The following is a 25,092-nucleotide window of genomic DNA, read 5'->3' on the forward strand; positions in this document are numbered from 1 at the left end:
ACATGAAGGCTCATTCCCCAGGTGAGGCACCGCCTCAGGGTCACTGCATCTAAGGAACTTTCCTGCATCCAACTACAGTGCTCATTATTTAGTGGCGACAAAACCAAATCCAAATACTCTAATCCACAGCATCCTACTTACTGATTTTCAAGGCCTTAGTGGTTTATAAGTATTTTTTAAAGTTTGACACGACTGCATTAAAGCCAACTCCTAAATCATAATGTACAGGTCTAAAATATGTAAGAAGACAGTTCTAAAATGCTTATACATGCACCTAAATTTGAGCACTTTAATTGGAGGATACACACACACACACACACACACACACACACACACACACGTGTTCACATACATACGCAACTTGTGACATGGTGACACAAAAGTCGCACCACAGGAGTGCACATTGCCTGGAACAGGAGGCTCCGGCCTGGAGTTAGACACAGAAATACGTTTCTCACAAATAGCAGTAGCTGCCTGTGGGATTTCAACAAGACAATCGCATAGCTGACTCATGGGACCAATTACAAAGGAGCAGTAATGTTTCCTGTGGCATTAAAACAATATAGTGTGCTTTCATCACCAATTAACAAATGTTAAGAAGTCAGAAGTCTACCACCGATGGCTTTATTGCCAAATCAATAGCCAAAGCCCCCCACCTTCCCACCCACCTCCACGTGCATTCCTTGCCAGATTCCCCAAAACAGGTTTTTCAAACTGCTTGGGCATTTAGTGACAACTGTATTATTTTCTAATGACAAAAAAAAAAAAAAAAAAAAAAAAAAAAAAAAAAAAATCAGCTGCCCAGTATTTCTCAATGTTAGTGGTCTTGTTTAAATAAACTGTTGGTCTTGCTTAAGATTTTTAGAAATCACAGAAAATCGGAAGAACGAGTGAGCTGTAACTCACCCTCCCTCCCCTCCTCCCTCCCTCCCTCTTCTGAACAGCAGCCGATATCACTACCCTCTAAAACACTGCTTCCCCTGGAGAAGAGCAGCACTCCATGGAAGAGAACTCCCTGCCAGCTCCCCACACTGCCTGCCCCCCAGCCAGGCAGCCCATGATGCCGGCAGTGGTGGATACTTACAGACTGCTTCTCCTGCTGGCCCAGAACTCCATGGTTAGCAGGCGCGGCCAGCGGTTTCATAATGAAGAAACATATGCTGAACTGAATTTACACATCATGTACCAACCTCTCACGATGGCAAGTCACCCTCTACAGCATGAAATTAAAAGAAAAAGGGGGGGGGAGGAAAAAAAAAAGAGGGAGGAGGGAAAACCAGGTTGCAGCTTAAAGTGTCACTACTGGTGAGCCTAAAAACCCTTCACACTTGTAGACGGAAAAGGAATCCGGACCACAGTGCTGGGCTCCATTTTCATCACACTGAAACTCTAACCCTCGGAGGCTCTGACAAGGCTGAGGGAACCTCACCCGGCCTTCAGGCTTCTGAGAGAACGAGATCATTTCTGAGGCTGAAGAACAAGAGGCAAAAGAAAAGGGGGAAAAAAGCTAAAATGGCTGACTGCACACAGACTCCCCTCCAAAAGGCTTAATACAGAATTATATTAGCCAGGGTGGTGAAAAGCCAGTCTCTAGCATTCAGCCAAGCATTGTTAACACTCTTGTTTCATTTGCAATCACACATACAGACCCCTCCAACCAAGGGAAAAAAAGAGAGGAAGAGAGAAAAAAAAAAAAAAATCAGGGTAGAGCGTGTGAATCAGGACCTCCTCCCTGCGGCCAATGATGCTGACAGTGGTGACCGGTGATCTCTGTCCTACTCCACTAACCAAGTTTGCACAATTAATCTCAGCAGTATGACACTGACGGACATTTAATTTAATGATGCCTGTCCCTCACACTCAACACAAGCATGCCTGCTAGCCGGAGTCACTGACAGAAACACAGCACATGCACACACACACACACACACACACACACACACACACACACACACACACACACACAATCTCAAGAATCATGAGTCTGAATGCAATACACCAATATAATTACATTATTGTGCTTACTTTGGAGGACCATGGCTGCAGGCAGTTGGCATAGCAACGCACAAGGAAAGCCATTTCCTGGGTAGAGAAAGCTTCCTTTTCTCAATAAAAAAATCCCTCTTAGGAAACAAACGGCATTGCTGCTTCCCGCAGAAAGCAAGACACTGTAGTCTGTCTCTTAACCTGCAAGCCTCACACTCGATGTGGTTCTAGTGATGTAAGTGGGTTTCTCTCTCTCCCTCCCTCTCCCCATATACGCTGAAATATTCAGCTCAAACGGTACACACGTTCCTTAAGGCTCGCCCCCTCCTCTACTTAACCATTTCACTCATTAAGGTAGCGATGGACAATTCAGATAAAGTAACAAGCTCTTGCCTGTATTATATCAGCGTCTGTAGGTTAAGCAAGTCTCAGAGGGATGGAATCCATTGATTGCTGACTCCAAATAATATCACTGAAGACGGGGTGGGCAAACGAAGCAAGGACTTACTTGAATAGCTTTGAACTAAAATATGTTTTTTTTTTTCACCAAGGTGGGGAGAAAGGAATCAATGTGACCTCTACCCCACCCTAAAGTATTATTGTGCCACAGTAAATAAGAATGTCTTAAAAATTTATAAAATGCACGATTAGCAAGCTTTGTTAAATTTAGAAGATGAGATCTTCACACACACACACACACACACACACACATTTGCATGCACACACAGATGCACATATGGTCGTGTCAATAATATTATAATAAACCACCTGGGTTTTTTTTTTTTTTAAACAAACCAAACTTCTAGAGGTGGAGCTGAAATTAAATGAAGAAATGCTATTCTCCCACAGTCTTAATTTCAGCTACGCAAACAGGTCTACCTGGGAGGCTGCATTACAGCTGACGAGGAATAACGGCACTTCCATCAGCTCTTACAACCAGCTATACTTTTAAATGGAAGAGAGGACAGAAAACAGTTATGGAAAACATGTCATCTCTTACAGTGGCCTTTGGCACTGTCAGGGCATCCTACTGGGTTTCTTGTCTATCTGAAGACGGCATCCACCCTGCTCTTTCTTCCCCTCCGTAACAAAAGGCAAGTATTCTCTCCAGTCGTGATGGGAGTTTCTTCTCCCTGCCTCCCACTACTTCTTTACTTCTTATATTACTCATTATCTAATCAGCACAGATTCCAGCATACTGCTCCCAGCCAGACATCTGCCCTGTCAACTTTTAAACGTCATGTCTCTCCTATCTCAAATGCAAAGTCAAACTAGATTCCTCCTTTGACACAGTCTCCTATGTCTACAGGCACACCTCATAACCAAATCTTGCAAGAACTCATCTCGGGCTTCCTCTATTCCCCATCCTGTGTGCTATGCAGATAAAAGGCCACTTGGATGTGGTACAGGGTATACATGTTTGGGGCAAATTCAACGCCCATTCCTCCTGATACCCGTCGTGCTGGTTTTGGTTGCTCTTCAGCTAAGTTTCTCTTCATCTCTGCTGCAATGATCTCTTCCAGTATTTGGCCTTTAAACCAACAGTCTGGATTCATGTATATGCTACATATTTAACCCATTTGCCGTATTCATTCCTGAGCTCTCTGAAAACCAAAGCCTCATCATTTCAATCTATCTTCTATCTTCTATGTTCCTCAACCAGATTAAAATGCACCATTTTACCAAACCAAAAGACAGACGGCAACTCTATCAACCTGCCTTCCAAGATTTACATCCTTTGGGCTGGTGAGATGGCCAGGAAGATGCCTGCTGCCACACCTCACGACCTACTGACTCCAGACCCACAGTAGGAGAGAACAACAGCGCCTCACACCTCCATCTCTGAGCTATGGCACATGCATGCAAATACACACGTAAATACTTTGCGAAAAGATTTACACGCTCATACCACGCTCACATTCACTCTAGATCTCTTGGATTTCTCTTGCCCCCTGGACAAGCATGGGGGCCTTTTGTTTCTCACCCCACTTCAAAATGCATATAGGTACAATGTCCTTCCAGGGTTATCGCAACACAGTCCATCTCAGAGCAGTTGTGATTTTACAGTTTGTCACGATACTATTTAAGCAGCTCCTCTACTTCCCCATACACACTCTAAGCACATGGTGGCTGCTGCCATGTCCGTCGAGTATGTCTGTACTCAAGAACTGTGCACTACACACTCACCCACAAGTGTGCTGAATGACGGCATCAAATCTTTATTGAGTGGAAAGAGACGCCGTTAAGACCATGTTTTATCCTTCAGATTGCATTCTTCTGCAATTTCAAATAGTGTTCTGAAACAGATATAATTCAAAAGCAAACGGTACCAATAATAAGTAATTCAACCAAAAATCAACAATAAATGCACAGATTGAATGGCATCTACCACATCCCACGGAACATGATTCAGCCTTGAAAGGGAATGCACACTACAGCAGAGTCAATGTAGAAGACGGAGGGCTAAGTGGAAAAAGCCAGTAGTGTACAAACAAATGTTGTAACCCACTCGACTCTGGGTTTCTAAGCTAGCCAAATCTTAGGGACAGCCAAGATAGGTGTTTGCCAAGTGCTTGCATGATGTGTGTTTGTGTGGGGGGGGGGGGGGGAGATTGATTAGTTTTGATTAGTCTGAGTAATACTGGACTGTACACTTAATGGTAAACTTGTCACATACGTTTACCACCATACAGAAGTAACTGACTCAAGAATCTTCATACTTCAGTAGCCTCATATTGATGGTGTCTTGCACTATAATAGCAAGGTTTCTCACTTACTGTTGCCTCTCTCTGGAAATATGTGTCACTTTTCTCAAGAAGGAAACTAACCTAATCTGGAAACCTGAAAGATGAAGTAAGAAAATCACACATCCTCAGGCATGGAAGCCTCTCTGTACTGTGTGAGGGTTGGCGTGACAGCTCCAGGGTCTGGCTTCATGCCTGCAACATTCATACCGTAAGACTCAGTATGGACAACTTGGAAGTTAATCAGCCACATTATCTTATACAATGACACAATTACGGCAGGTACTAGTTATAAAATAAAATCCTATAGTACAGATTTGTATGAGCAAAGGTAAACCATGTGGCCTAAAAGTAAGAAAGCCTAACTTGTGTTCTATTTACTCCATCTCTTAGCCATCTACACTCAGTAGCATTAAACAGATCTAAAAACAAAACAAACCCTTCTGCTGTGTGAGGAACTTTTAAATTCTAGTTACAATGTTAAAGAAGTAGAATATAGAGTTCATGAACCTCCTTAACCTAAAGGCATCCCAACTAAGTGAAATGTTGTTGAATTCCTTCATGCTTTTACCTTCTAACATATTTACTATTTCTATTACTATAAAATTGAGGAAAATAGTATGTTCTTCGTATCAGTATTTATTACTCATATTTAGAACTTACTTGGTTTTTTTAATTTTTTTAAATTAATTTATTTATTATATATGAGTACACTGTAGCTGTCTTCAGACACACCAGAAGAGGGCATCAAATATCATTACAGATGGTTGTGAACCACCATGTGGTTACTGGGACTTGAACTCAGGACCTCTGGAAGAACAGTCAGTGCTCTTAACCGCTGAGCTATCTCTCCAGCCCACTTACTTGGTTATTAATACTAACCATGGCTCACATTAAGTTTCCCAAACAGATGAGCCCAAAAGATACAAGAAAATGTTAACAATTATCTTTTGTTAGAAGAGGTCTGTAAGACACAAAGTTAGAAGGCTATAAAGCTACAGGAGTCTAGTTTTCAAATACCACCATGCCTGACAGTTATGCATTGATTCATTCCCTCTTCTTAGGCCAGAGGAAAAATTATAGAAGTTGGGGATCTAACAGTGAGAAATGAAGAAGTTATTCTTTGAAAACTGAAAAAAAAAAAAAAACAAAACAGAAACTATAATCTGATTCCAAATATTTTATTGTTCCCCAAATAAGTGACATTTAAAAACATAAGTTCTGGAGTGGAGGAGATGGTGCAGTGGTTAAGAGAACTTGCTATGAAAGCATGAGGGCATTAATTTGAATCCCCAGCATGGCCTTGCCTAGAACCCCAGTTCTTGGGAGTAGAGACCAGGTGATCCAGGTACCCAGGTGGCTGATTGGCCTTACTAAAAATGGGAAGTTTCAGCATCAATACTTGTAGAGGAAGTTTTAAGCCAGCAACATAGCTGCTCTGGCAAGGGGCAACATCCAAAGACTGTCTAGGTCGGGAAGTTTCAGCATCAATACTTGTAGAGGAAGTTTTAAGCCAGCAACATAGCTGCTCTGGCAAGGGGCAACATCCAAAGACTGTCTAGGTCTGTATGATCTGGCAGGAATGCAGACACACCTTTAATCCCTAACAATGGAGGAAGTAGGAAGTAGTCATGTTTAAAAGTGGGACATCTAATTGAGGGGCAGATAAAGTGAGGAATCAGAGGAAGATTTGCCAGAATGTGTCAGAGATAGGATATGCACAACAAGGACAGAGAAGAGGGGCTACTTAAGAGGTTCAGAGAGAACTCAGTTTGGTTCGGTTCCATGCAGTTCAGTTCAATGCAGTCGAGCCCAGCTGAGTTCCTGCAGTCAGTGCACTCAGTACAGTTCAGTTCCTAGAATTCAGAGGTAGGTTTTCCAAGCAGAGCAATTCAGTCAAAAGCCAAGGGAAGCCAATTTTAATCAGTCAGAGTTTGGGAGGAGTTTGAGCTTGAACAACTGAGTTGAACCAGCCAACTAGCGTTCCCAAGTAATTGAAATTATAGGGTTGAACCAACAGATCCCTCCTGATAAATGTTTTATATATTAATCCTACATTTTCACATAGTCTATTTATACTTCAGATTAGTTCTTTACATATCCCACTAGAAGTGCGCACAGAGTTAATCTAGAAAACAGTGCTTTAAACTTATTATTTAAAATAACTTAATTATGATATAAAATACAAAAGTAGACACACTGTCTGACACCTAAAAAAATGTTAACTACACATCTCAGTTGAATCTAAATTAAATGCAAGTTTTAAAACTCCTGGAGGCTGGCTGTGTCAGAATTATCTAATGGAATACACATCAAGATGGTCCAATACTCGGAGACATCCTCTGATGGAATCTTTATGTGGTTTCTCTCTTCAATAACTAAAACTTCCTGACAACAAGCCATTTACACTGTATGTGACTCATCACTAAGAAATTAATGTAGTAACCAACGTATAATTACTATGTTCCACACCCATGCACAGCACTGAAAAGAAAAAGGTTAGAGATGACAAGGTGTGGAGCAGCAGGGAAACAGGAACAAAGCCCATGAGTCACCAGAAATTCCGACACTCGGCCCTCAGAAATGCACTTATTTGAAAAGTGAGCGGACTTTAATAGCGGAGTGAATAGGGCTTACTTCATTTCCTTGAACCTATTTTAAGAAAAGGCCAGACCTCAACCTTGCAGTGTTCAAGGATTCAGAGGTGGAGTCCTTGAGTGCAGACTGAAAATGCCTCGGTGCCTCTCCTCAGGCAAAGCTTTCACACCGTGCTTCCTGCTATAGTTCATAAAGCAGCACTCCAAACAGAGAGGACTATACCTTCACTGCTAATGTGCTACACTGCAGTCCTCTGTGACTAATACATTTGCACGAAGACAATGGGCTGCTAATGCTCCCTGGTTTATTTAACAAAAACAGGAAATACTGCATTATGAACTAAAGAATAGGTTAGCTGAGGTCCTAGACCATCGGAGGATTTTATTACTGATAATGATCCTAGAACTTGATATATAGTAGTTCTTCAAACACCTAAATGATTCCATTTACTCTTTAAAATTAAGGTGTGAAGTTACTGCAGCCTTTAACATGAGGAAATGGACATAAATGGTTTGGTAACTATAAACAGAACTCATTTATTCTTTAATAATATTAGGGGTTTTATACTGTGTTAGGTAACGAGTAAAGAAACCCAACTTTCACACAGATGAACATAAATGTCGTGCTTAGAGAAGGAAAGAGTTAGAAAAAGAGTTAGGAAAGAGGCAGGCAGGGGTTCTCTAAAGCTGATCTAGCCAAAAGGTTCTGTATGTGTCAGGCATGATTCCTGGGAGCACTGTAATTTCAGGTTATATCATCAGATATAGGGAAGACAGGATGTTATGCTGCAATCTGTGTTGAAGCGACGTGTGAATGACAGCAACCCATTCTAGCTATCCCATCCCAGGAAAGACAGTATGTAAATGTTATGTTCTGGTGGCAGAAAACAAGATAGGTATTTAGGAAAAGTGTAAGAAGCTGAGTGGGTTTACTGAAGAGAATGCACTTCAGTTTACAGAAGGCTCTGCATAGCGGCTACATTAAGACAGAATGTGATTATCAACCCGAGCTGGCTTTCAGTTAGGGTTCAAGCATGTGTCTACTTCTTCTCTCAGCTCCAGGACCCTGTCTTGTGCAGCTCCAGGAAGGCCCTGTGCATGTTGTTTCAGTCTCTGTGAACTCATATGTGCCTCCGAGGTCTGTGTTTAGAAGGCTTTGTTTCCTCTGTGTCCTTCAATCCCTCTAGTCACATGCCCATCAGGAGAGGCCAACACAAAATTAATTCAGTGACATCTCTGGAGGCTCTTCGTCTCATAATACTGTGTCCGGGTATTTTTTATTTTAACCTTACAGGTCCTTTGTGGTCCCATTATGGTTTCTGGTTTTGTGTTTTTAGGTGATTCCTGTGACCCTTCATCTATATGTGTTTCTCCTGCTTTTTCTCTGACTCATTCGTTTCCTTCTACTTGTTTGTCTTATCCTGACTTCTTTGGTTTACCTTAGCTTACTTTATTATTGTTCCTTAGATGCCTATTTGTTTCCTAATGAGAGACTGAAAGGATCTGGGGAGGAACTGGGAGGAGTTGGGAAAGAAGAAGCCATAATCAGAATATACTGTATTTAAAAAGAAAAAAAAATCTGTTTTTAATAAAAGAAAAATAAAACAGAAATAATAAAAGCAATCTGTGACATTGAAATTTTAAATAAATCTTTATTAAGAAGAAAAAACGAAAAAGCATCCATTTGCATTGATTTTTAAAAGATCAATAATTTAAGCTAAGATTATGTGAGGGCAGGTTTCACTTAAACATTAGGAAGATTCTCTTTTGGATTTTTTTTTAAGATTATGTTTTACTACGATGGGCAGGCTGCTACCGAATTCATATGTTCAAATAATAGTGATCCTCCTGCCTCATCGTGAGTTTACTATTTAGCCCTTTCCTATAAGAAACAGTAACTGTGATGATTTCCCAAGTTCTCTGTAGCACACAGGAAAGTACAATTCTGACACATATTACCTAAAGGACTATCTCTCAGATATCAGAATTCATTGTAACTAGAAATCTTAGAGTATAAGTGACAGTGATTATTTGGAAAGATAATATATGAACTATATTACTTAAATGGTTCAGCTGGGAGCCTTCAAATCCTTGCCATACTCTTAAGTAACATGGATGCTGCTGGACACCAGGTAGCAGCAAATATGGAGGAAATAGGAGAAAAACTATGCTGATGCAAATAAGTTCTTTCCAAACAGTATTGAGACTGAAGCCAGGGCCTTTCAAATACCATACAACAGCAACGCACCCAGCCCTCTCACTTTTTTCACTTGAAAACATTCTCACTAAATTGCCTAGGCTAGCCTTGAACTCACATAGTCCATGAGTTTGTCATCCTCCTGGCTCAAATGCTTGACCAGTTGGAATCACAGGCCTGCACCACCTGGTCTGCTTATAGAAGGTTTTTAGCTCCCTACATTTCTTGTGCTCTTTCAATATTCTTAGATTGCCTAAATACATCTAATATTCTCTTTTGGAGAAGCAAGCAATTTTGTGAGAGATATATTCCACCTTCACAAGCAACAACTAATTTTAAACAACTATATGTTATTTGAGAATTAAGGTGTATGCAAGGGTGGGGGCATAGTTCAGTTGCCCAAATATTTGCCTTGCAAGCCAAGCCTGAGGAATTTAGTTTGATTCCAAGAATCCACATTTAAAAAAAAAAAAAAAAAAAAAAAAAAACCTAGGCTTAGTGGCACACACTTCTAATCTTCTAATCCCTGGTGTTGAGAAAGTGGAGGCAGGCATATGCCTAGGGCTTTCTGCCTGAAGAGCAACACTGCCTCAGAAGCCTCAGAAATGATGGACGGACAGACAGACAGACAGACAGATGGATCTGAAGAGTGGAACCAATGATTATCTTGACTTCTATACACACACACATACACACACACACGCATGCTCGCGCACGCACACACACACACACACACACACACACACACACACACAAGCATACACATACTTGTACACATAACACACTCATCCAGAAACACACTCCCACAATAAGAATATACCTATGAAAGGACTTTCATAAAGAATTTGACTTTCCCTATGACAATATTAGTGCCTACATTGAAGATATGCTAATTTAAGCCATCCCTTTGTTATAAACTGGTACTCCATACTAGGAAGAGCTCATCTCTATACTGGAATGAATTAGAAAGGCTAAGGATGAGAGGAAAACGTGTTTATTGAATGGTCTGGAGAGGGAGAAAAAAATGTAACAAAAAGACCTTGAAAGAGCCAAAGCCTATCATTGTACAAGAGTGACTTTCTGCAGGCTGGACAATGATGGAGTCTATGTCTTTAAATGATATTTAAATAGTAGGCTTCAAATTGTGTTCGCAGCTTTCGCAGTGCTACTGCTAACACCAGTGCCGCCTCTCGTTTGCTGAATTCCAGCTGAAGGAGAAGAGGAATAAGTAAAGAGGTGCCCATACCATGGCTCGTACAAAGCAGACTGCCCACAAATCCACCAGTGGTAAAGCACCCAGGAAACAACCAGCTACAAAAGCTGCCCGCGAGAGTGGGCTCTTTACTGGAGGGATGAAGAAACCTCATCATTATCACAGGCCTGGTACTGTGGTACTTCGAGAAATCAGACGCTATCAGAAATTCACTGAACTTCTGATTCGCAAGCTCCCCTTTTAGTATCTGGGATAAGAAATTGCTCAGGACTTCAAAACAGATCTGTGCTTCCAAAGGGCAGTTATTGGCGCTTTGCAGAAGGCAAGTGAGGCCCATCTGGCTGGCCTTTTTGAAGATAGCAACCTGTGTGCTATCCATGCCAAACGTGTGACAATTATGCCAAAAGATATCCAGTTAGCACGCTGCATACGCGGAGAACGTGCTTAAGAGTCCACTATGAGGGGAAACTTTTCATTCTTAAAAAAAAAAAAAAAATTCCTCTTCTTCCTGTTATCAGTAGTTCTGAATGTTAGATATTTTTTCCATGGGGTCAAAGGTACCTATGTCTATGACTGCGAGTGGAAACACAGGGGACAGAATCAAGTATTGGCAGTTTCTCCACGTTCATTTGTGGGTGAATTTTAATATAAACGCAAGATGTAAAGCATTAATACAAGCGAAATGTTTCAGTGAACACACTTCAACAGTTCGGCTTTATAACAATTATAAATAAACCTGTTCAAATTTTCTACAATGCCAGCATTTGGATATTTTTTTTAAATAAGCAAATTTTTTATTGATGGCAACTAAATGGTGTTTGTAGCATTTTATCGCACAGTAGGTTCCATCCATTCACTGTACTTTTCTAACGGAGTTGTCCTACATGCAAGTACCTGTTTTTAATGTTATCTGTCTTCTGTACTGTTCCTGTAAGTTTGCTATTAAAATACATTAAATCAAAAATAAATAAATAAACAAGCAAACAGGCTTCTAAACTAGTTGAATTATTTGCTATTTATTTCAAATCAAACCTTAAGATTAAATGGTATAAGAAACAGTGTGTGTAAAATTTATTTGTAGGGCTGGGAAAGGAAAGGATTCATGTCTGACTCAATGACGAGCCATGGACACTGGGCATGTCACTTCCTCTCACTGGCCTCTGTGAGCTTATCTCCCAGAGGAGGCAATATTGCCTAGTAGGGTGAACTGAGAGCTTCACTCACAAACATCTACCAGATCTGTACATCATAAACGTTCAGAAAGGGACCCTAGCCATTCTGAACAATATGGGATTAAATTTCAAAATAGTTTTGACCGCATTTCTATGGTGGCTAAGAATGGTGAGCATTTAAGTCCTTCTCAGCCATCAGAGATTCCTGCTTTGAGAATTCTGTTTGGAATTACACCCATTTTTAAGTTGAGTTGGTTTGTTTGATATACAGTTTTTAAAGTTCTTTGTATATTTTGGATATTAGCCCTCTTATCAGATATATAACTGATCAAAATCTGCCCATTCTCTAGCTTGCTGCTTTGTCTGGATGATGGTGTTCTTTGCCTTCTAGAAGCTTTTTATTTTCCTATGGTCCTATTTATTAATTGCTGGTTTTAGGGCCTGTGTTACCAGTGTTCAGTTTAGGAAGTCGTCTTCTGTGCCAATGAGTTCAAGGCTAGTCCCCACTTTCTCTTTCATCAGGTCCAGTGTGTTTTATGTTGAGGGCTTTGGTTCACTTGGAGTTGGGTTTTGTACAGGGTGTAAGTATGAATTCATTTGGATTCTTCTACATAAAGCTAACCCAGTCTGACTAGCACCATTTGTTGAAGATGCTCTCCTTTATCCCTGTGAGTATTTTTGTCTTCCCTACCAGAACTCAGTGTGTGGATTTAGGACTGGGTCTTCAATTCAATTCAGCTGACCAACTTGTCAGTTTCGTAGCAACACACTTGGTTTTTACCACTATAGTTCTGTAAAACGACTTGAAATCTGGATAATGATAATTCCCATAATTCATTATTCAAATGTGTTTAGCTATCCTGCAGAGAGAAAGTGTGTGTGTGTGTGTGTGTGTGTGTGTGTGTGTGTGTGTGTGTGTGTGTGTAAAAGTTGTAAGGTAAAAGTTGTCCTTTCAAGATCTGTTTAGAATTATATTGGAATTTTGATGGGGATTGTACTGAATCTATATGCTGCTCCTGGAAAAAGTCCTTTTTACTACATTAATACCAATTCATAAGCATTGGAGGAGATATTTCCATCTTTTGAAATCTAAAATTTCTTTCTTCAGTGTCTTGCAGTTTTTATCATACAAGTCTTTGACTTGCTTCGCAGAAGATACCCCAAGATATTTTATATTATTTAAGGCTATTATAATGGGTGCTATTTCCGTTTTCCTTCTCAGACCATTTGTCCTTTGCATACAGGAGGGCTGCTGAGTTTTGTGAATTAATTTTGTACCCAGCTACTTTGTTGGTAGTGCTTATCAGCTGTAGGAATTCCCCAGTGGAAATTTTAGGGTTACTTATGTATATCATATCATATGAAAATAAAGATACTGTGACATTTTCCTGTCCAATCTGTATCCCCTTGATCTCTTTCAGTTGTCTCATTCTTGTAGCTAAGACTTCCAGTGCATTATTGAATAGCCCTAGAGAGAGTGGACAACATTGGACTGTTCCTTATTTCAGCAGAATTGCTTTGAGTTTCTCTCTATTTAACTTGATATTGGTTATGGGCTTGCTGTAAACTGCCTTATTATGTTCAGGTATGTCCCACGGATCCTTAATTCTCAAGGACTTTTACTATAAAGAAGTGTTGGATTTTTGCCAAAGGCAAAAATCTATCTAGTGAGATGATCAAATGGTTTTTGTCCTTCATTCTGTTTACAGGGTGGATTATATTTATCAGTTTATGTATGTTGAACCATCCCTGCATCTCTGGGATGAAATCTACCCCATTTTAGTAGATTATCTTTGTGACATGTTTTTGGATTTGGTTTCCAAGTATTTTACTGAGTGTTTTTGTATCTATGTTCATAGGGAAAATGGGCCTGTAATTTTTTTTTCTTTCTTGGGTCTTTGTGTGGTTTGGGTATCAGATTATCTGTGGTCTCATAAAGCAAATTTGGCAGTATTCCGTTTCTATTTTGTGGAATAATTTGAGGCATACTGGCATTAATCCTTCTTTGAATGTCTGATAAAATTCTACACTAAAATCATCTGGCCTTGGGTTGTTTTTTTTGTTTTGTTTTGTTTTTTTGTTTTTTTTTGTTTTTTTTTGAAGGGAGTATCGGAAAATTTTAATACCTGTTTCTATTCCAGTAAGGGTTATAGGTCTGTTTAGATTGCTTATCTAATCTTGATTTAACTTTTTCAAGTGTTATGTTTCAAGAAAATAATCCATTTCTTTTTTGATTTTCCAATTTGGAAGAACATAGTTATATCCTTCTGAATCTCTGGATTTCCTCAATGTCTACTCTTGTCCCACTTTCATGTCTAATTTTGTTAATTTGGATATTCTCCCTCCACCTTTTACTTAATTTCAATAAGGGTTTGTCAATCTTATTGACTTTCTCATAGAAACAAGTCTTTGTTTCATTGATTCCTTGTATTGATTTTTTTGTGTTGTCTGTTTATATTTTAGTGATTTCAGCCCTAATTTTCATTATTTCTTGTTGTCTACTCCTTCCTTTTGGATATGATTTCTTCTTTTTGTTCTAGAGCTTTCAGGTGTTACGTTACGAGTATATTGTCACTACGGTTTTTATTGTAGGTGCTTAATGTCATGAACTGGCCTCTTAGAACTGTCTTCACTGTGTCCCATTAAGTTCTGGTATGTTATACATTCATTTTCACTCAACTCTGGAAAGTCTTTAATTTCTTTCTTACTTTCTAACCCATAATTCATTCAGTTCAGTTTCCAGTTTATAAGCTTTCTGTTGTTGATAACTAGCATTAATTTATGGTGCTCAGACAAGATGCGGAATATTATTTCAATTTTCTTATATTTGTTGAGACTTGCTTTGTGTCTGAGTATATGGTCAGTTTTTGGAATGTTCTATGATCTGCTGAAAAAAAGAACATATTCCTTTGTGTTTGGGTGTAATGTTCTGTGAATGTCTACTTACATCCAGTTGACTTATGACGTTATTTAACTCCAGTATTTCTCTACTTGGTTTTTGTCTGGATGACTTGTCTGCTGGGGACAATAGAGTACTGAAGTCTCCCACTATCAGTGTATGAGGGTCAGTAGGTAATTTTAGCTATAGTAGTGTTTCTTTTTGAACTTGGGTGCCTTTGTGTAAGAACTGGAATGTCTTCCAGGTGGATTTTTCCTTTGAGGAGTATGTAGTGTCCGTCCTAATCTCCTCTAATCAGTTTTGGTCTGAACTCTATTTTGTCAGGTATTAAAATAGCTACACCAGCTTGCTTCTTAGGTCCATTTGCTTGGAATGGCTTTCCATCCTTTTTCTGAGGTGATGCCTATCCTTGATATTAAGATACGTTTCTTGGATGAAGTCACAAGATGGATTTTCCTGTTTTCAAATCCATTCTGGTAGTCTGCCTCCTTTTTACTGAGGAACTGAGACAATTGATGTTGAGAGATACCAACAAGCAGTGTTTGTGGATTCTGGATATTTGCTGCTATGGGGTATATATGTTTCCCCTCTTTGGATTTGCTGATCTGGGATTAGTCTTTGGTTTTATCATGGAATCTATTATTTTCTCCAGATATGATGATTGAAAGTTTTGCTAGGTGTAATTGTTGGGGCTGGTGTCTGCAGTCTCTTAGAGTTTGTAGAACATCTGTTCAGGCCTTTGAGAGTGTCTATTAAGAAGTCAGGTATTATTCTAATAGGTGTGCTTGTGATGCTTGCTGTTTTCCCCTTGAAGCTTTTAATATTTTTTCTTTGTTTTGTAGGTTTAGTGTTTTGATTATTATGTGCCCATGGGAATTTTTTTCTGGTCTAGTATACTTGGTGCCCTGTATGCTTTTTATACTGTCATAGGAATCTCCCTCTTAATGTTAGGTAAATTTTCTTCTATGATTTTTTTAAAAATATTTTCTGTGCCTTTGTCCTTGGTTTCATCTCCTTTCTCTATTCCTATTATTCTTAGATCAAGTGTCCCAGACTTCCTGGATGTTTTATAGCAGGATATTTTTCCTATTGGACACCTGATGTATTCACTTCTTCTGTCATGTCTTCAATCCTGAGATTCTCTTTCCCATCTCTTGCATTTTATTGGTGAGGCTTGCCCTCTGAGGTTCCTGTTCCAATTCCCTGATTTTCATTTCCAGATTTCCCTCAGATTGGGTTTCTTTGTTGATTCCATTTCTAACTTTCAGACCTTGAACTGTTTTATTCATTTCCTTCTACTGTTTATGTTTTCATAGATGTAAGGGATTTATTCATTTTCTCTCTAAAGACTGCTATCATATTCATAAAGGCTATTTTAAGGTCTTTTTCTTATGTTTCAGTTATGTTGCAATTCTCAGGACCTGCTGTGGTAGGGTTGCTAGGCTCTAGTGGAGACATTATCACTGCTGTTACTGACTGTATTTTTACTTCTGTAAAGGTTTGGTTTCAAACTTCTTACAGAAAATACAAACAAATATAGTTAATGAAAGGGAAATGTTGGCACTGGAGAGATGGCTCAGAAGTTAAGAGCACTGAGTGCTCTTCCAGAGGTCCTGAGTTCAATTCCCAGTAACTGCATGGTAGCTCACACCTCTTCTGGTGTGTCAGAAGACAGCTACAGTGTACTCATATACATAAATAAATAATTTTAAAAAAAAAGAAAGGGAAATCTTGCCTTTTGAGGTTTACCTATTCTTCAACACTCAAACACCTTCTGTATCGATCTGGAACCAACTTGTTGACCACTGCTGTCCTGTTTCTTTGTGCACTCTCCAATCTTCAGAATTCCTCCTACTGTCCTTCCTTATTCAAATCACCAATTCCCATTTCGGGGCCACTTGATCTTTACTTCTAGTTTAGGCCACATCACACATACCTGTCCTCCAGCTGAGCCCATACAATCCACACAGAATTGTGTTAACAAATTGACTACCTACCACCTTACATTTAAATCATTTCCCCCCAAATCCCTATTTTTCAGTCTGTGAGAAATTTTATAATCAGAAAACATATAACAATGTTCATATCATTTAAAAATCCACTACTGACTTACATAATATTACCAAGATGTCTGCTTAAAAGCCATTAAAATGGCAAATGTAATGTTACATGCTGTTTGTTTGTTTTAACCAAGACCATTGGAAAAGACTTCAAACAGATGACTGCATTAAATAAAACATACCTCAATAAAGTTATTATTAAAAATAATGCATTGGAAGCTTGCTCCTAATCAGTTAAAAACACAGATATAACTGATAGTCACTAAATCTTTCAAGAATGAGGAAATTTTATATACACAGAGATACATATTTATATACATATTCATTACACTGGTATGCAGATCACTTAATGTTTTAAAATCATGATTATAAAAATACCTAATCCATTTCCTTTCACAAATGCTTTAAAAATCTAGCATGTGCACATTTCATTAAATGTTAGCACGTCACCCAGAGGGTAACAATATCATCTGACTATCACGGCCGTTTTTTACACTGGATTCCAACCTCAGAACATCTCTAATTACTCATTATTATGCATAGTTAAAACAGACTGTTTGCAACTGATAATCATTATAACAAGACCCATTCAGCACTGATGGAAGATAAAAAGTTGGTATGTCCAAAGAGGAGAGAGGATTTTCAGATCAGCTTGTAAAACCTTGTGCTAGAGACAGGGTGGGGTGGAGGGGCACATGGGGAAAGCGGGAGCTGGCAGAGACGAACGGGATCTTTGCTGCTACAACACAAAGCAAAATTTCAGCTAACTATATTTAAAACACACAGAGAGAGAGAGAGAGAGAGAGAGAGAGGAGAGACGAGACACAGACACTACCCATGGTCACAGTCAGAGGCAGGACAAAGTGGCACTGATCTTTTTTGACAAACAAATTATTTGAAATATTGCATGGCTTGCTACACAGCACTGTTATTACTTTCAACTGAAAGATAGGTCCAATTATGACATCAATACAAGCTCTCTTTCAGATCGGAATGAAAGAACAGTAAATCCCAGTGGACACCGGAGTTCTCTAGCAGAGATGATGTAATATACAAAAATAGACATCCTCCGGCAGAAGCTGAAACTTGGGTAAACAGCACACTGCATGCTATTCTCAACTGCCTTGCATGAATTTGCAATGTGTGCTGTTAATAGCGTGAAAGAAATCGTTTCACGCTTTAAATTGTTCCATGATTTACATTTCGATGTCTACCTATGCTCTATAGTTTAATTTCTTAAGCCATACTAATGAAATTAACATAATACCTGACTATAACAGCAAAAAGAGGAAAGGTCCCTCCCCTAAAGCTAGGAGAGCCACAGAAATGCTACAGCTCTAGCAGGCTGCAGTTTGCCAGAAATTGCAGCACAAGGTTCAGTACCATTTTCCCCACCTATTGTTTGGAGACCTTTCTGTAAGAACCTTCCTGAAGGATTTAAAACACAGCACGATCTGGGTGAAGAGGAACCAGTTAACCTGCTGAAAAGGAGCACGCAGAGAATTTTTTTACATTCTCAGAAAACACTGGAGAAATTTAAAGCGTCCACAAGTGAGAAATTCATAGCACCTAACAACCTCGACAGGGTGTGGCTGTCACTAACGCTCTCCCCACGCCCTTTTTGTCATTCAGCTCAGCGACTAAGCTTTCCTGCACTAAAGGATAATCTGCTTCCACCTGGGGATGGGGTCAGTTTGTGGAGTGCTTGCTTAGCATGAATGATACCCTGGATTTAAGCCCTAGTGCAGCAGAAACTGGGCATGGCAGTGCATTCCAGGGATCCCAAGTTTGGGAGCCGACAGCAGGAGGATCGGAAATTGAAGGTGATCTACACTGGCACTTACAAATCACTCTTAGAGAGAAACTCTTGACTAAAACAAACAAAACACAAAGCCTTGTGCCTTTTTTCAAACAAATCTACCTCAAACTTATGACTGGAGCATTTTCACGTATATATGGCAAACAAGTAAGATATATATATGTATATATACATACATACACACTGCCCACTAAAAATTACTAGGCAGAAAGCACTATGATCAAGTAAGCCAACTTGTGGGTATGCCTATGCACCACATGTGTGCCTGGTGCCACAGAGGACAGAGGAGGGTATGAGATCCCTTGGAACTGGAAAAAAAAAATAGGTCTGTCGTGTGGGTGCTGAGAGATAAAACTGGGGCCTCTCCAAGTGATGGTCGTCACCATTGAGCTCTCTCTAGCCCCTATTTTCTTCTTTTATTCCACTCAAATCCTCACCCTTAGTTCTTGTCTCGGTTTCAAAAGCTATTTCTACTTCCAGAGCTGGAGGAGGACCTAAGGCCATCCCTACTCCAGCTTGAAGCAGATAAGTTCATGAAAATGTGAACCTCTGAGCATTTAATCCAAGCATTCAGCAGGCAGAGGCAAGTGGATCTCTGAGTTCCAGGACAGCCTGGGCTACACAGAGAAACGCTGTCTCAAAAGAAAACAAACAAAAAGTGGAGCTCAGTGTATCACGACCTCCTCTTTGCCCACTGGATTTACCCTCAACTTTAGTCTTTGAGCAAGTGGGATGGATTATATGTGTGAACTGCTTCACCTGTGGCCAAGCTATTACATGACAGCTGATCAGAAAAACATTCCTGGTTCTTCAGAGTGCCCAGTGCGTGTCCCTCCATATATGTATTTTCCCGTATTTTTATTATTTAGATTTCTCTGTGAAATTACAAGGGCAAGGGGACAAATCACTTGAATATGACACAGATCTGAAAAATGGGTACCCAACAAATATTTGTCAAATGAACAAGTCTATAGAATAAAATACTGGGATTTTTTTCCTGAATAACAAAGGAAATATCAGTTTTCTGAAATTCTGTCCTACTGTAATTTACAGAAAGACAATTATAACACCAGTGAAAATATGCTTTTGCTTCAATTAGGCAAACAAATGCTGGGTGGATAAATATAGGAATAAATGCTTTACAAGTAGTTATAACACTAACCCTACACTTACACATAATTTTATTTGTCTTACAATACATCTTTAAATATATAAATAAATTATAGTTATTTTAATATATCCTAGGAAATTTACCAAAAATAAAAGTCACTGATTCTGACATAAAGCATAGTGTCTTACAGTTAAACAGTGATACTACGTCTAACTAAGGAGGCATTGAAAAATCAGTAAGTGAGAAAGCAAACCGTGAGATGGGTGAAAATACTGAGATTCGTGATTTAACCAAAAACCTCGTGTCAAAAATGTGCATAAAATAAACACTGCAAACTTTTTATTTCAATAAGTAATAACTTCTAAAACCAAACCAAGAAATCCTTAACAGGATACAACAACTTAAATTTATTCCTTAAAGAAATACTGTAAAATGATATATACGTAAGATTGGTGTCACATTTCTCCTATTTGAACAACACAATGAAAATGCGCATGTTGAAAAATCACAAAGTATTCACCACATTTAATTGTTATGTTTTACGTGTGAATTAAAAATTATGTTTAACTCTTAAAACATTGAAAAAATTTTAATCTCATTTAGAAATGTAGAAGATATATGCTAAAAACAGCGATACCTTATATGGCCATTAAAAGAAGTAAGATTTATTTGACATTACCAAAAAAAGGAAAACAATCAAACAAATTTAAAAAACAATAATTAGTTAGATATGGTAATAAACACTTTTAATCTCAGTACTCAAGAGACAAAAATCAGGTGAATCTTTGTGAGTTCAAAACCAGCCTCATCTACAGTGCTGAGATCCAGGCTAGCCAGTGAGATCCTGTCTCTAAATAAGAGACAACAGAGTGACCAATTCTATGAGAAAGGAAGATGATCTTCCAAAACCACACATACATGTCACCTTACTATACTGACGCCACGTTTTACAGACACCGGCAATAAAAAGTATTAAAGTCACACTGTATTCAACACATCAACTCAACGTAGTATTCTCTATTACTGCTGCATACCGTAGTCAAGAACTTAAACCTGGCCTACTGTAAACTGGACACCTATAACGCTTGTAGAAGACAAAAGCCACCGTAATGGATGTAAAAATTCTTTTTCCATGACTAAAAGCATTTCATTATCTCAATTTTCTTGACTGAGAATTTGAGACTATGCTCTATCTTGGACTGCATTTACATTTAGAGAAAGCAGAGGTGTGTTTTAGGGGTTAAGCAGCATTGAGACAACATGTCAATGAGGACTTCAAGAGCAGAGGACATTTTAACTTTCTCACCCGCCATGAAAAGCTAAAGGTCTCTCAAGCTTTGGGGAGGATATCCACGGGTGGGAGAAGTGTTCTTTAATCTCCAGTCTAACTTCCCTCTGTACAATGAAAAGAGTAATGAGCTCTTTTCTCCCCCATTACAGTAAGAGGGACTAAAACACAGCAGAAGAGATTCGTGCCAAGTTCCAACCACGGAAGGTAACCATCCTCCTCCAGCTCAGCTCCTACCGTTCCTCTCCATCTTTCCCATGGACCTAGGATCTCTGTGCCATACAAACACCTCAGGACTGCCCTGAAGTAACGAAAGGGGGAGACACAGAAAGCTTTCCTTCCCACCCAACTCTGAAAGGTAAACCAGTACGTCTACGCCCCAATAAAGTCGTTTTAGGAACTGACCCCCCAGTCTCTGCCAAGAACAGGCTCTCTTGCTTCCACAGTCTACTCACTGGGAGGCTGAGGGTCTAAGCCACACCCTTGCTCCTTGTCACCTTGAAAGCAGTGTCAGGCTCCACTCATCAAAATGTAAGAGAATGTTAATGAGAACTCTCTTCTCAGTGCATATTAAAACACTTATTCTCCCTGCAAACCTTACATGCTTGCCTTACAAAAATGTCCAAAACCACTCTGCATGGACTTGGTCTTCCTGATCTGAGGAAATCATTATAATCTGTTTTAAATTACTGCTAACATGTCTAATTTTAAAGGAGCACATAAAGCATACATCACTGTGTGTTTTGAATGCAAGTGTTAAATCAAAATTAGGTTCTTAATTTTTCATGCCAAATAAAAAGAAATTACATTGTGGATTCTTTTTTTTTTAACTATTAAATTATGTATTCTTAAAGTACTGATTTTCTGGGCTGGAGAGATGGCTCAGTGCTAAGAACAATGACTGCTCTTCCAGAGGTCCTGAGTTCAAATCCCAGCAACCACATGGTGGCTCACAACCATCAGTAATAAGATCTGATGCCCTCTTCTGGTGTGTCTGAAGACAGCTACAGTGTACTTACATATAATAAATAAATCTTTAAAAATAAAGAAGTACACGGGGTTGGGGATTTAGCTCAGCGGTAGAGAGCTTGCCTAGCAAGCGCAAGGCCCTGGGTTCGATCCCCAGCTCCGAAAAATAAATAAATAAATAAAATAAATAAGTACTGACTTTCCATATAAAAGTAAAAGCACTGACTTTTTTAAATGCTATACAATTTAGAAATTATACAGCCATGAGGCTTAAAAGTTGAATAAAAATTTTTAGATTTATCTCATCATTTAACAATTAGCAGTTTCAAGGATGGATAGACTCTCGGACATTTAGAATGCTCATTATACAAACAAGAGACTCAGAGTTCTGACCCCAACATTCATCCAAACAGCAGCATAAGGAAGGGGACCTGCAGCATTCGTTATTCCTGCAGAGGACCCAGAATCAGTTCCCAATACCCATGTGGTAGCTCACGACTGTCCCTAATTCCAGTTACAGGGTATCTGATACCGTTTATGAACTTTCTAGGCACCAGGCAAGTAAGTGGTACACATACATAGATGTTGGCGAAACATTCATACACAAAAGAAAATAAAAGTCTTTTAGAAAAAAAATCAAGCGGGGTGTGGCCCAATGCACACCTCAAAACTGTTGAGAGAAGAGACAGGAGGTTCACGAAGGCTTGCTGGTTGCTAGCCCAGCTGATAAAGCAGGCTCCAGGTTTATCAAGAAACCCTACCTCTAAGGAACAATGCAGCCAGGTTTGGGCTGCAAACAAATGTACACACCCGTGTGCACACACACCTCCCCACGTACAAATCAGCAGTTTCCAAGACACTACAGCAGCTATGGCACTGCAGCATCCCCGACAGAACATAAAGGAGCCGTCTCATTTCATTTGAAAATATATACAAATCGCCTGTTATTTCACGTAAGACTGCCACAATTCCCAGAAATATTAGTGACAGGTTTTCTTAGTATAAATGTAATTACTCATGACCTTCCTCCTGTACACAGCCACAAATGCTACTGTCACTCTACCATCTCCCAGGTAGAGGCATCAGTTTTTCTTCCATATTGAAATCACTAAGCCAAACATGAACCACAACTTCAGCAGCCCGACTCTGAAAATCACAGATTAGTTGTCGCAGACATTAAGAAATGAGCTAGGGTATTGTGGGCCTCTTGATTAAAATGCAGGCAAACCAAAGCATGAAGTCCAGTTAAAATCAAGGGGCAAATAAGAAAACACAGTAAGAAATTTGAAGCCCCCATTTCTTCTTTTGAATAAGCCTGGTTTTGATTTTTAATGTAAATGAAATTTCCCCAGTATATTCCCCAAATGCTCTCATTCTGGGATTTCTAACCTTGCTTTTTATCAATAGAACAATTAAAATGTAAGTTTCTAAGGAATTTCCCATGAGCTTTCCCACAAGAAAGGCGGGACAATTCCAATGGTGTTTTTTTTTTTTTGGTTTTTTTTTTTTTGGTTTTTTTTTTTTTCTTATTTGCAAACCGAGTTAAAAGAAACAGTGCTTCAACCACTCTTAAAAATAATTAAATTGCACTTGTATTCTTCAGGTAATGACCTGCCTGTAGGCAGAATAGCACGAATGAAGCCTACTCTGTGCTACCTCTACCTAAACCAACACTTCCAAATTACGCACAAGTTAAACTCCATCAGGGCGAAACATAGCAGGACGAGACCGAGCAGACAACATCAGCACTGTAATTCATTAGTAACATTGCAAACTCACACACAGACTCCGGTTAATGCTGAGACACCACACGGATTACAATACCTGAGATTTAGTGCATTCCTTTGAGCCAGAATTGAAATGAGTGCCGTAGAGGAGGGAAGGAAAAGAGGAACAAATGTCAGACATGCTCCACATTGCGTCTGCCAAAACGAACACTATGCTCATCTCAGTGCGGAACGGCAGTGCAGACCAGCCGTGCGCTTTAGCCATGCACTGGAGGTCATCCTGACTCATCCCAGCTACACGGGCGACTCGACTCCAAGACCAGCTTTCCACCCCAGCCCCGCTACACTAGCCGGCTCTTCTCCAAGACACAGATTCTGTTATGAACAATATGACTCACAGCAAATGAAGAATAACAGTTTCCATCTAAATCTGGTTTACTGTGCCTATCAAACATATAAAACAAACTTTGTTGTCCACATTAACACCTGTTTGAGCCAATTTATGTGTGTGTGTGTGTGTGTGTGTGTGTGTGTGTGTGTGTGTGTGTGTATGAATGATGCAATTTATATCTCAAAAAGGATTCAATACTTTGAATTACAACCATGCTATTGCCCATCTTAATTCATTTAGTCAAATTTATTTCCACTGGTCACATACAGCAAATATTGATAATATTTTATCTTAATATTAAATTGTTGCCAAAAGTATCTGTTGACCAGATAATGTACTGTTAAAAACATGTACTAAACAGAGCAAGAAAGGAGAATGATGTACGGAGGGTAATAAAGGATCCCATGAAAGACAAGAGAAGGCAGGCAAGAGAAACAGCTATGCTATTACCCTCCAACTTGAGTGCCCCCCACATGCTCGTCAGGTTAATCCAACCAACACTTAACACTGAGCAAGAACTCCATGCTCATCTGAGTTTCTTAGGATGGAAACTAGTTTTTTGAGAAAGCAATTTCAAGGCAGAACAAATAGTAACAATATTAGTATGTCAAAATATAGTAATTTTAAAGTAGTAGAATTTATAATTTTTAATATGTATTTCCTTCTTTCTGGGATGTTAAATCTAAACCATAAAACAATTGTCTTCTTCAATTAACAATTGTAACGCAAAACAGAACGAGACAATGACGATGTCCACCCTCCTCCCTCAGTCTTGCTGTCTGTCTGTCTCTCTGTCTGTCTGTCTATCTCAGGGTCTTGGTATGGAGCCCTGGCTGGCCTGGAATTTGCTATGTATAAGAGGTGGGCCTCCACCTGCAGCCTGCCTCTGTCTTGTTCCTCATGCTAAATAAAATAGCAG

General features: G+C 39.3%; 1 protein-coding gene and 1 pseudogene across 11 annotated transcripts in view; one reads left to right on the top strand and one right to left on the bottom strand.

The window, feature by feature from the left end:
* Rapgef2 (Rap guanine nucleotide exchange factor 2) overlaps window positions 1–25,092 on the bottom strand; it is a 222,272-nt gene that overhangs the window by 87,955 nt on the left and 109,225 nt on the right. For 7 of the 11 annotated variants that reach the window (XM_063281808.1, XM_063281806.1, XM_063281809.1 and 4 more), the window contains one exon: window positions 23,880–23,897. The exons of 2 other annotated variants lie outside the window; for them this stretch is intronic. In XM_063281808.1, coding sequence (XP_063137878.1) covers window positions 23,880–23,897 — 18 coding nt within the window. Of the gene's footprint in view, window positions 1–1,084; window positions 1,962–2,025; window positions 10,639–23,879; window positions 23,898–25,092 lie in introns of those variants that run through there. 2 more of the 11 variants (XM_063281815.1, XM_063281814.1) reach the window with 2 other exon arrangements.
* On the top strand, window positions 10,638–11,309 carry LOC134485629 (histone H3.3-like; annotated as a pseudogene).

This window comes from Rattus norvegicus, chromosome 2 (assembly GCF_036323735.1).
Source record: "Rattus norvegicus strain BN/NHsdMcwi chromosome 2, GRCr8, whole genome shotgun sequence".
NCBI lineage: Eukaryota > Metazoa > Chordata > Mammalia > Rodentia > Muridae > Rattus > Rattus norvegicus.